The sequence below is a fragment of the Mastomys coucha genome, unplaced genomic scaffold (assembly GCF_008632895.1).
Source record: "Mastomys coucha isolate ucsf_1 unplaced genomic scaffold, UCSF_Mcou_1 pScaffold13, whole genome shotgun sequence".
Taxonomy (NCBI): domain Eukaryota; kingdom Metazoa; phylum Chordata; class Mammalia; order Rodentia; family Muridae; genus Mastomys; species Mastomys coucha.
This window is the reverse complement of record NW_022196895.1, coordinates 16,891,251-16,904,453: the sequence shown is the minus strand read 5'-3', so window position 1 is coordinate 16,904,453 and position 13,203 is coordinate 16,891,251. Positions and strand designations below refer to the sequence as shown.

General features: G+C 39.4%; 1 protein-coding gene and 1 long non-coding RNA gene across 2 annotated transcripts in view; one reads left to right on the top strand and one right to left on the bottom strand.

The window, feature by feature from the left end:
- The window catches only part of Dsg3 (desmoglein 3), a 31,766-nt gene that overhangs the window by 14,759 nt on the left and 3,804 nt on the right, over positions 1-13,203 (bottom strand). Inside the window, exons 2-9 of the mRNA XM_031365051.1 lie at positions 7,707-7,742; positions 6,893-7,024; positions 5,870-6,025; positions 5,315-5,459; positions 4,522-4,688; positions 3,587-3,715; positions 2,907-3,092; positions 386-657 (exon numbers count right to left, since the gene is read on the bottom strand). Of these exons, the coding sequence (XP_031220911.1) occupies positions 386-657; positions 2,907-3,092; positions 3,587-3,715; positions 4,522-4,688; positions 5,315-5,459; positions 5,870-6,025; positions 6,893-7,024; positions 7,707-7,742 (1,223 nt within the window). The remainder of the gene's footprint in view (positions 1-385; positions 658-2,906; positions 3,093-3,586; positions 3,716-4,521; positions 4,689-5,314; positions 5,460-5,869; positions 6,026-6,892; positions 7,025-7,706; positions 7,743-13,203) is intronic.
- LOC116086884 lies at positions 490-7,484 on the top strand. The gene is made up of 3 exons (XR_004117174.1): positions 490-748; positions 5,816-5,986; positions 7,267-7,484. It is a non-coding gene; the product is annotated as an uncharacterized LOC116086884 (long non-coding RNA).

Here is a 13,203-nt window from a genome sequence, read left to right as displayed (position 1 = left end):
AGCCTCTGCTCTTTCCACTCAGGCCATTACTCTGCAAGGTGGTTTATACCTCTGCTATTATTGACTTTGTCTGTGCCGCCACAGAGACTTATCTCACCGGCACTCACTCCTGTTTTGAATCTTTATCCTTTTGCAAGACTCAGCTGTGAAGTTCTTTCCTGATTTCCAAACAGGCTAAGGCATCCCTCTTTCTTAATTCTGACTAGTTTACAAGCATGTTTTTGCTCATGGCACAGTATATTCTAATAAATTATCTGTGTATCTCTTCTTGATAGCTAGTTCCTTAACTTCACTTTTTGGCAGCCTGTTGGCTGAACATTTGTGTTGTAATTGCATATAGATGAAAACCACAGTAAGGACTCATAGGACATAAACCTTGCCTTACCTGACAGAGGAGGCAGCTTTCCCCGTGTCCTCGTCTATAGCTTGGTATGTCCCCAGGATGTAACCAGCTAATTTGTTAGTGCTTACACCCCTTTGCACAGTAAATGTCTTGGAAGAAGGACGGAATGAAATTCCCTCTCTGACGTCGATGACTTGAATTATGACTGGAGTTGACTGCACTTGGTACTGAGAGATCACTGACTGGTGGAACTCAGCTTTGTTTCTGACGGCAATACTAAATTGCATACTTTGCACCTGTTCATAATCCAGAGCCTGGGGTAAAGCCAAGTTAGACAGAAGAAAGTGTCACAAAAGACAAAACAAACACAGTCCGGGAGACCGAGAGATGGACACAACCATGCAGGTAAGAATATGACTAGGTAAAATGGCTTAAAAAAACATCGTAATGTCAAGTAGAGAATGTCTTTGGATTCTTGAGTCACAAGCCACATTTTGGTAACATGTTTATAAAACACAAAGTCTCCTTTCTAGACCATCAAAACATCATTAGCCTTTTTAGGTTGTGAGATAGAACTTAAAGAATTCCTGTGTTTTGGTGGTAACGTGGTTTGAGCCTTGTTCTGTAATGTCTGAACTGTGTGATGGGAAGCACAGGGTTTGCTTTCTCAGGTCCTCAGTTTCTCCCTTCTAAATGTTATGTGTGTTTTATTAATTTATTTAAAAAATTATTCTTCTCAATGCTGAGAATTGAACCCAGGGTGTTATGTATGGCAGGCAAGTGCACTCCCACTATGTCACATCCCAGGCCTTAACTTTTCTTATTTAAAAGCAAACCTAACCTCATCAGGTTGTTGTGACACTAAACAAATGAAGTCTTATGATACATTGTTATAAAGAGAAACATTGGCTGTTAATAAAATATTCATTGGATTCGTAAATAGTAATGTCTTCTCTGACAAATAAAATTCAAGGTTTAAAGGACAAATTGCCTCATTTTGCTTATCAAAAAAAAAAAAAAGAAACCCAACCAAGTCTTTTTTATTGCAGTGAGCAATTGACCCAACTCTTCATAGAACCACATTTAAGTGTTTTTACTTATAGCTGCTTAATTTTTTTTGTTTGTTTGTTTTTTTGTTTTTTGTTTTTCGAGACAGGGTTTCTCTGTATAGCTCTGGCTGTCCTGGTACTCACTCTGTAGACCAGGCTGGCCTTGAATTCAGAAATCCGCCTGCCTCTGCCTCCCAAGTGCTGGGATTAAAGGCGTGTGCCACCACTGCCCGGCTATTATTTTTAATATTAATATTGCTTAATTATTTTTAACTAAGGTGGCCCAAAGGAATCCTAGATTTAGGTTTTCATTCATTAGTCATCGTTATTGTCGCCATAGTCATCGTTTTCATCATCATCATCATCTTCTTCTTCTTCTTCTTCTTCTTCTTCTTCTTCTTCTTCTTCTTCTTCTTCTTCTTCTTCTTCCTCCTTCTTCTCCTCCTTCTCCTCCTCCTCCACTTCCTCCTCCTCCACTTCCTCCTCCTCCTCCTCCTCCACTTCCTCCTCCTCCTCCACTTCCTCCTCCTCCTCCTCCTTCTCAGGGTGAGAGATAAGAAAACAGTAATATCTTTTTATCAGTAGAATACTTTCTAAGCTAAACGATCTGGATTTGAGCAACTGTAGTGACTACTCCTGGAAACTCAGAGTTTCCCAGTGGAAGGGAAGGCATAAGTAGAGACCACAGTACAGGAAAGAGGGAGTTACAATGTTGGTTGGAGTTTATTGCCAGGCCTTGAAGGTTCAGAAGTCGCAACATTCTCTATGATATGTGGAGTGATAAGGAAATGTTTGTAAATCTTTAAGAAGTCTCTTTGTTAATAGAATATTATCATTTCATCATTACACCAGATCCAAGGTGTTAAAGAAGCTCCAGAATGTTCCAAAACCTTATGCCAAAGACTATCAGTAGATCCATGCTATTCACAGGTACAACTGTCCTGAAGTGATTCCAGATGGAGAGTTTGTCATGTTGAACTGAACTTTTACTCAGTTTTTGCTTTTCACCTAGCACAATTTGTTAGCAGGTTCCATTTTCTGGAGAAATTATGACTTCTTTTTGTGAGGACAATAGCTAATGCATTTAAAACACATTGACAAGTTCCTAAGCTACAGTCACATGCATTTTCATCTCTTCTGAACTCCAATCCAATTGCAGACAGTGAATTTGATGAATATATGAAGTGTCTTCACTTTCCTGTCCTGAGAATATGCAAACCCACCCATGTGTGTGTATGTGTGCATGCATGCGTGTGTGTGTGTGTGTGTGTGTGTGTGTGTGTGTGTGTGTGCTCTATGAAAGTACAGTAGCTTGGAAGAAAAAAATTGGTATATCAAGAGAAGTTGTCTTTAGACAATGCAACCATGATGATGATGATAGTAAAATAAATGTTATTTACTTTGATATGTTTTCTATTTTAAAGTGGTAACATTATTAATGTAATTTGTTTGTAGAACTAGTCATTTGAGTTACTATAGAATATTTTTACCCACTAAGGAAACTCAGACCTTACCTTAACCACCTTCAGGATGCCTTCATTGGTTCTAGGATCTGTTTCAATTTCAAACCAATTCCCCTCATTCCCAGAGGTGAAGAAATACACAGCCAACCAATTATCCGTGTATTCTTCATCCCAGTCTGTCACTTGAAATCGGAGTAACTCTGCATTCAAAGTATTTTCCTCAATACGTGCTGAATACTGAAACAGAGAGACACAGAATTTCAGAGTCAGTGCTAGGAGTTGTGAGGATGACCTGACCGCAGCATAGTCTGTCAGTCTGGGCATTGCCAGGGTTGTGTGGCTAATCTAGCTGGCTAGGCAAGCGTGCCTTTCCCTGCTCCCTGAATGAACCTCCCAACAGAGGAGGATGCTCTTCAGTCAAGAATGAGTAGCTTTGTTCACTTGCTAGAACCTCTAGATGGGTGCTCAAGAGTCAACGCTACAATTTACAATTACAAATGTAACTCTAAGAATTACATTTACTTAAAGTAGTATTAATCTTGGCTTCTCAAAGCATGTGTTAATTCACACTGACTCTTTAATTCTTACCTTTAAGCTTTTTTTTTTTTTAAAAAAAAAAAAAACAGAAAAGCACAGAAGATTAAAAAGCCACCAAACAGGCAGTTAATGAATTGGGATGCTAAACCATAAAGCGTATATAAAAATGGTTCTTCAAGGATAAGTGGATGTACCTGAGAGTCTCTGAGCACTGGGAAGTTGTCATTGACATCTTTAATTTTAATACTACATTCACACTGAGTTGACAGTCCTATTCCATCGTTGTCTGCACCGCTCACAACCAGATGGTAGCTACTAATTTGCTAAATTTGGAGAAAAAAAAAAAAACAAAAGTTAATCGTCAAAGATTATGAATGTCCAGCTTTTGTTGGATAAGATAGTGAAAGTATTTAAGTTCGTGAATCATGGCTCTTATACACTGTTAGTTGTTCACGGCAAGGATAGACTGGTGGGGCTTCAGATGATTGGGTGAAGGGATGAATGCTACAAGAGTCTTCCTCTTTAGAAAACTTGAGAAGGTAGTGTTGTGGAATCAGAGGGGAAAGGGAGGGCTACAGCGATGCAGGGGGATGTGATTGTCTGAGAGAAGCTTCTCCTACCAGTGGAGTTTTCCTACAAGTCTATTAGAAAAAGATCATGTGAAAGTAATGGATCTGTGTAGCCCGTCGTGGTGGAGATAGACAGTATTGGAGGAGACGATGAGAGAAGACATTCTTTGATGTTCTGTAAGCAGAGGTAAAATTAAATGGAGACATCTAGAGGAAAGGTACGCCACCGAACTTTTATGACAAATAGAAACCTCTTCATCTAAGAGTTCTCTCCAAGTCTTTAGGAATTAATCACAGTGCAGTCTTTGATTCTCCACACCACTGTTCTCCTTAATTTTCCCATTTGAGCTGTTGTGTGACAGGTCGCTGTCCCAGGAATGAATTCTAACACAGCAGAGTCATACCCTGCAGGCCACTTCCCCCAGAGTGGCTCAGTGAAGAGTTAGAAGCCTTCCCCGCTTCTGTTTGTATTCTCAGTCAAGGTGGAGGTATCCCTCACTCATGGGTTGCTTGCCATCAAACCCTTTAGGTTTCTGATGCTTCCTAGAAGCTTGTTTTACCTCTCGATCAAGAGAACTGGTCAAAGTGCGGACTTCTCCTTTGTTTCTGCTGATGAGGAACATGGGCACGCCTGCCGGCTCCTGGGAGACAATTTTGAAGGCAATTTTAGAGTTCATATGGTTTGGCTCATCTGCATCCGTGGCATTTAGGATCATTACCAGGGAATCTGGGAAAATAGGAAAATCATCAAAGACTATACAGAGTCCTAGATTACATTCACATTAAATAGTCAAAATAGTTTAGCACTGATTCCTATTTAAAAACGAATACTTTAAAACTATCTGCATGCTTAAAAAAAGTATGTCAGGGTTGCAGTCTCTTTCTAGAATTTATTGGCTTTCAGAAAATTCTTTCAATGCTCTTATAGCCCTGGCTTTGTTGAAGTTGAGGCTCTCTTCTGTTTGAAGTTCTTCTCTTCATAGATATACCTGTATGTTTCCTTTCCAAATGATACAAATAATGTGAATATGTCTCTGTCCCTTAAGATATGAAAACATGGTGCTTGTGCATCCAGGCTAACTGGCCTCTTCAGCACTGTTGCTCACACTGAAGCTCTGTACCTAGACACCAAATTGGTGACAGAGCCATAATCTGCAAATAGAATTCTGATGAAACTGTTAATTAAGAGTTAGTTAACTACAAAATTTTGGAAAAGAAATCTCAGACTATCATAATGATTCTTTTATCATTGTGACTGAACAAACTAATGGAACAGTTTGTAAAAATGGCATAAAGATACGTGTAATTGAAAGCTATGAGGATCAGAGGTGGCTGGCTCTGTAAAAGACTTACTTGAAGCGCTGTTTTCTTCAATTTCACCATTGAATATGGTTTGTGAAAATATTGGAGGATTATCATTGACATCTAAAATTTTCACTGTTAATATAAGTGGTCTCTCTACATCGTGTCCCTGGGCATTTAGTGCTCGGCATGTGATCTAGAAACACAGGGAGAATATACATCGTCACTGTATGGAATTAGTTTGCATATTATTAAACTCATAGAAATTAGACCAATGTTGACATACACAGAACTTAGTGAGAAAAGAAGAAAAACCACTTCTCCAAACTGTGAGCAAAGACCAAGGTTCCTGGTTGCCCTTCCTTAGAGCTGTTGTATTTGGGCAGGATAAAGTTCTAGAAAGCTGTGTGCTAAATCCCAGCCTACCCTAGGCACTCCCTGAATATATTATGTCAAAAACATGAGTCATTGCAGAAGATTGTTGATAGAGGGACTAATATTATTTTTTTAATAGACCAATACATGCATTCCCTTTTCTTATAAACCTACCAGACATTCTAACTTCACAAAGCACAGGAAGAAGGATTAACTTGATTGAGAACTTACCAGGAAGCTTGGGGTTTCCTCACGATCAACTATGGCTGTTATGTTAATATCACCATTGTTTGGGTCAACAACAAAGATCCCGAAAGGGGGCTGATCAATTCCCACTCCAGAAATGCGGTAGGTAATTTTCTGGTTTTTTTGGAAATCTGAAGTAATCTATAAGAAAAGGAACAAATGAACAAACAAACAAACAAAAAGAAAATGGCTTAAATGTCCAGCTGATCATTGACAAGACTTCTCCTGCCTCCTCCACCTCACTTGGTCCCCCTGTCCATCACAGTACATTTACTTCTTGCTCTACTTAACTTACTGGAGAGCAGGATCAAGTAGCAAGTATGGTTGTTCTGCTCACCAGTGCAACCAAGAATGACTAATCATCATGGCTTTGGAATGCTTATTTGGGTTGTGGTACCATGATGGGAATATTAAAAAGTTATAAGAAAACAACAGGGACTTAGTATTGAGAAGATTTCTTCTGGATACAGAATTCTCACTTTCGAAATTCATTAACTTTTCAAAAGGATGCTTCTCTAGGTTGTAGGAAGTGACAATGAAGGGGGAAGGGAAAGAATAAAGCAACTGATGTTCAAATTATGAATGAATGTAAACGGCTTTCTGTTTCTAGAATTTTAAAGCTATTTAACAGAGAGACTAGTACATTGCTCATGAGCTAGCACATTGTCCTGCCTCAATAGTTTCCCCAACCGTGGTCAATCCAATCATCTACCTGTCACCTTTCTCTCCTTTTACCTGTGTTTACTAGAGTCTGGACACACATCAGTTTATACATTAAAATGATCCAGTACATTTTTTAATCCTATTATATAACTCTAAAGGCTATCATTCCTCTATCTTTTAATTTCTTATTTTTAACATTACTGTTGTTGTTGGAGATAATATGTTGTTGTTCTGTGGACTTTCCAGGTTATATATTACTAGGTGGAATTTCTATATTATCTTTAATTTGCATGTAATACATGTATTTACTCTGAGGCTCACAGGGCTTATGTCAATATGGCTCACCTTGGCAATTGGGTTTCGTTTTGAGTTGTCTTCTCTTTCTCTGCAGGGTTTTGCAAATTTCACCCACTCCCGTTTGTACCTTCTTTTGGCCAGCTGCAATGCTGTCCCGTCTTCTCTGTGCCGTCCTCCCGGCTGCATTGAAAGAGATCCCACTTTATCATACACGTGCCTGGCAGTCTTTACTTTGAACCTTGTCATAGACAGATACTGAGGGACATTTTGTTTCTACTTTGATGACCATTTGCTCACTTTGTCAAGAAGCATCGTTAAACAAGTCATTACTAAGCTATGTGATTTTTAATATTAACATTTGATCATATTTAATTTTCTCCCTATATAGTTCACAATTGACTTTGACTTGTTATTTGTTTAAGAGAAGAAGAAAAGAGCCAGATATAGTAGTGCATGTCTGCAATCAAGAACTGGTGAAGCTGAGGCAGGAGGATTGCCAAGAGTTCAAAGTTAGCCTGGTCTACATATGAGTACCAGGCTAGGTGGGACTACAGAGAAGACTTGTTCTCAAAGACCATGAACCAACCAACCAACCAACCAAACAAACAACCAACCAACCAACCAACCAACCAAACAAACAACCAATAGAATCCAAAAGAAGAATTAAATGAAGTAAACAAGACCATATGAGATACTAATCATAATATTTATAATCTTAAAAGATTTTGGGTTATTTGCTAGAAATTTAGTTTTATATGTTTTCACAGTTGAGTTATCAAATAATTTGATTAAACACTTTTCTCAATATGATTTTAAGTTTTAAAAGGACACTGATTTCAATGATTAAAAACTGCGTACTTACCTCTACATGCAGTTCCCCGTGTACCAGCAGCACCACCTGTAGACATCAGAACCAAATGGAGTGTGAATGCTTCAAACATGTGACTATATAAAGCTAATAATCCTTATCACCACATTCTATTCTTCAGATTATAGTTTATTTCTAGTTTTAAATATTTTGGTGTGCAGAAGCATCCCAAAGTGGAAAATCCTACCTGGGAAAGGAACACTCTTCTCTCTAGCTCTTCAATCTGATGTTAGACTTTTTAAAGATTATGTGTTTTACTTTATGTGTGTGAATATTTGCCTGCATGCATGTATGTGCACCATGAGTATATGTGTTGGTTCCCCTGCAGTCAGGGTTAGGAATAGTTCTGAGCTGCCACGTCAGTGCTGAGAATTGAAACTAGATCCTCTGTAAGCACACTAAGTGCTGTTAACTCCTACAATATATCGCCAGCACCATGACTTCAGACTTTCAGGTCACGAAAGAGGAACCCATCCTCAGTTAAAGGCTGCGTGAGGATGGAGGATTGTAGCTAGTGTGAGACAAACCTGGGCTATATGGTGAATTTAGGTCTGCTTGAACTACAGAGTGAAATTCTGTCTCAAAACCAAAAACGGGAAAATAAAACAAAAACAAAGAAGAAGATTCATAGCCACCACCACAGCCATCCTCATTATCAGCATCGCTATCAGCATTGCTATCAGCATCACTATCAGTATCGCTATCAGCATCACTATCTCTTTGACTGTAAAATGAGGCTTTCAGCCAGTTGCAACCACTACATGTTTCTTACATGGTTATCATATGAACAGCTCCCAGAGCTTTAGAACTTTCATGATAAACTTGTGAAAGTGGTCATGGAGTTATTCAAAACTATCATGCTGGGCATGGTGGCACATGCCTGCAGTCCCAGCACGTGGGAAGCTAAGTCAGGTGGGTTGTAGAGAGCTGGAGGACAGCCAGGGTGACATAGCAAGACATTGTCTCAAAACATTAGAAAAAAAGCAACAACAAAATCAAACCCTTATTACCTATAGTATGTGTTTATAGAAAAGCTTATATATAACCCTTATATAAAAAGTTTAGCTCCTTTTCAAGACAGTTTTTTTTTTTTGTCCTGCGTTTTCTTTCCATCTACCCTTTTTAAAGCTGAACTAGAGTAAGAAGGATAGAATGGAACTATTCTAGTTTATGAAATTGGAACCTTTTATATACATAGAAGCAGGGGTTGTTCAGTCTCAGGTGCTGCTTGCTATGTGGTATGGATCTGTTCTTCTCTTTCCTGCTGCAACTTAAACATTGAACTTCATTTTAAATTCTAGATGTCCTGGTGCTAGTCTTTAATCCCAGCACCCAGGAGGAATGGGCAGGCAGATCTCTAAACATAGTGAGTTCTAGGCGAGGCATAATGAGACACTGTCACAAACAATGAACAACTAGCCAACCAACCAACCAACCAACCAACCAACAAAGTCTTCATTGTATATCACTGATATAAAAAATTAAATGAGGATAAAGGAGGCTGGGCAGCCGAAGCCTTTGCTTTCTCAGGAGCCCACAGGCCTGGCTTCGGTATTGCTTTCCACCTGGGATGCATTCCTCTCTCCTTACTGCCTACCTACATGTGATTTATCCAGTCAAGTACCAACAAGCTACGCGAAGCTGTCTTTTCTAAGGCCTCCCTCTCTGAGTTTGTACTCTGTTTAATGCCATTTAGCTCACAATATCCCCTGCATCTTACTGTTTTATATATATTAAGGAATTTGCTCATAAGCATTCCAAATCCTGGGTCTTATCCTATCATTCCTTCCTGTTCAAGTGTTTAACAAGTATTGGCTGCTCCATTGAGTGTGAGATCTAAAGAACAAAGGCCACGGAAAACAAATTCCAGGATAAATTACAAGTGACTTGATTAGTTTTTATTTTCATAACATTGTACTTAATATTGCTGTTATTTATTGCAACCACCTGAAGAACATTCTATTTCTTATATAATCTGTTTTAATGGATATAGAGAAACAAGATCATGAATACTTTGTTCCAGTTAATAGTCCTTGACGAGTAAGGGTTTGAAACACAGCCACTTTATCGCCAGGGTGTGTGCCTTGTCATGACACCAGATCCTAACCCCAAAGCTAGCATAAATACATAGAAGAAAGTTATAGGACAGTCACTTTAGATTTTTATCTGGCCAAAGGCTGTGGTTGATTCTGAAACAATGTAGATCTATTACATCAGTTATTTTTAAAGATTGTAATGAATAGGCAGGTCCAAGCCTGAACCAAAGGAGCAATTATACCAGACACAGGATGATTAACCCCTCCATTGCGAACATTTTAACTGAAATTCTGACTTTAAATTGCGTCTCAAGATGATGCCCCAACTTCATGCCGACTATTAGGGAAGAAGGAACCAGTGTGGTGTGGTCACTGACCATTCTCAGCTGATTCTGAGGGTAAGGATGGGCCAGGTATAATCCTCTTTACAGGAAAAGTGGAGTCATCCAGAAAACATGAATCATGTCTGTACAAGCTCTGAGGAGAATGAGTCTTCTAATAGATAGTAAAGCCCTGCTCCTACCTTCTCAGGAAGGCAAAGCCTAGTCTATGGACAGTCAACAGAGCATACCATGAGCCATTGTATGTGTGTTTGTGTGTGTGTGTCCAGTGCTTTCACAGAGTCAGAGCCCATCAGATTACTTATTCATTTTAAATTTTAGATTTTTTTTTTTAAATACTGATCTCCCAGAATATCCCCTTAGCGTTGTGGGACGACGCCCTTTGTTTCCAGAAACACGAGGGACTTGACAGGAAACATTTCCGGGTGCTGAACCACTCTTCAGCTGGCTAGAACTACGACTGCAGCTGAGTATCAATTCTGAGGCCGTGGAGCCTCAGGAGTGGACCTGGCTGGAGAAACAGAAAGCTGAACCCCTCTCCAGTCCCAGCAAGCTCTCCTCGCCTCGTGTGTGAGCAGCTATTGATGTAAGATTCTCTTGGCACAGCTTTGCCGTCATGTTTTCCAGTGACAGACTGGAACTGTGAGCCAAAAATAAAGCTCTTCTCCCTTAAAGTTTCTGTCAGGTGCTTTGCTGTGAGAAAAGCAGCTTACATAGCCACACTGCCCATTTCTAGATGCACCAAAGAGGGTACCACACCTATCTCTCGGGAATCCCGAGAACAGTTCAGGCAATTCAAAGAAATTATTACAAGTTTTAAGTATGATATTTATGTATATACAGTTTGGGCAAGAAATGTCATGAAATGTACACAGTTTGGCATTTCACTGCTACAACTGATCAACTAATCAGAAGCAGTGACTGTAAACATGGCGGGTCAGAGCAGTCCTTCAAGACACATTGCTGAATGAGTTACACAATGCACAGTTCAGAAAAATGAGTGACCTACCCTTCTGACCTCTGTGGGGCAGCTCCTTCACTTATGCTGTCTAATGTCCTAATAATCCCACTGTAAACTGAAAATGCTCATCTGAACACACATTTAACACCAATAGCCCTCTGAACACCGTAGTTTGGCCTGCAGTCCTCGGAATACTTATTTTAATCTATGGTTGGGTTATTTCCCAACACAAGATCCATTCTATAATGAAGCATTGAATACCTCGTGTAATTTATTAGATTTTACATGGAAAAGAAAACCTAATGGCTTTATGAATATAAAGTAAAAAAATGTTATGTTAAGTGTAAGCCAGGACTCTATAGAATTTTTGAAATTGAAAGCCATAAAATAGTGTAATAAATGTAGTATTCATCAAAGCAAATTCTTCAATTGAATAATATATTATTTAGAAATTAATATTTAATTTCTGGAATTTAGTTTTCAAGAACCGATGTGTAAACTCAATTAATTTAGAAAGCTAATTTTTTTTTTTTAGCTGAAGTAATTGCAAATATTCCATTTGAATGAATTAGAGGATGCTGTCAAGTGTGCTGGTACAAATCTGGACTGTAGTTCCTGGTTTTCTTTTTAATTGTGTGTGTGTGTGTGTGTGTGTGTGTGTGTGTGTGTATGTGTGTGTGTATGTGTGTATGTGTGTGTATGTGTGTATGTGTGTGTGTGTGTGTGTGCACGTGTGTGTGCGTGCAGGCATGTACAAGAGTGTGGGTTTCAGGCCATGCATGTGGAGGTTAGAGGAGAACTTCAGGTGTCAGTCTTCACCTTCAACCTTGTTTGAGATAAATCTCTTCTTTGCTGCAGTGGTTTCTAGGCTCCTGGGCTGAAAGCGTCCAGGGATTGCCCTGAGTCTTCCTCCCATCTTCCAATAGAAGAGCTCTGATTCCTTTGTGTACCACTGCATCTGTTTCCAGATGTGTTCTAGGGCTCTGATTCAGCTCCTCACACCTGCTTGGTAGCCCTCCGAGTCATCTTCCTAGCCTCCAGACTGATTTAAATCCCAGTCCCAGGCATGTACCACTGCAGGACTTGGGACCATCCTCTCTCATCTGCCATAGAAGGATAGCACTACATACTTATGTGTAGACTCATTGTGAAGATTGTGCAGATATAAACTCCACAGGTGAGCCTGAGTGCAGAGTAAGTGCTTAGTAAATGATAGTAATTTCAGTTAGAATAACAAGAAAAGAAAAACGGTATCAAAAAGCCCTTTGACAAGTATGCAGAGATCCCTTAGCGCTATTGTGTGTGTGTTTGTGTGATTTCTTTCTCCTCTGAGCAAAGGAGCAGTGCTCCATGGCACCCTCTTTACAACCTTCAGGGGTGCTGCTCCCGCTGTACCTCCCATGAATGCACCTCCTGAAGTTGAGCAATGCACAGCCTGGCTACCTGCACGCCATTAAGAAAAAGGTGTGCGTTAGGCAGATTCAATTATTCGTCATGTAATTATGGATAACCCATCATCTATGTAATTTCATCATGAGGCATTTCCCCAAGCAAGCCCTTACCTTAGGCTATCGATTGACTTTTTACTGGAAAAGAAGCACCGAGGGCTAAGAGGTTTATGAGAAACCTTTGAGACACAGAGTGTTCTAGTTAGGGATGAGAACTGGTTTCTGGTATTAAGCAAGGGGAATGCTAATTGCTAGAAATAATTGCATCTCCTGACTGCTGCCAAAGTCAGGCTGGGTTAAGCAGTATTCCTGGCAAGCTTCCTCTGCCGTTAGAATCTTGAATTTTGAAGACGTTCAGTGAGACACACATCTTCATATATTCACTAACAGTGGAAACAACCATCTCACTAACCAAGAGTGGGAAAGACACCTCAGAGATTGTCCATTTATTAAAATGAGACATTTAGCTTCAATCCAATTTATATATACTTTGGTATTGTATAGAAAATATAGAAAAGATGGCTGAACTGACTTTATATTTCCAGGACACACTACCCATGACTTGGCATTTCAGTGATCTTCACTTTCCCACATTTGCTACAAACTGTATTAAACTTTTGAGGTTTAAACATCTCTGCTAATTTCTTAAGTAAAGCTTTAGCCAGCTTTGTAGCATTGACTAACTCTTCCTCAGATAAGGAAGTT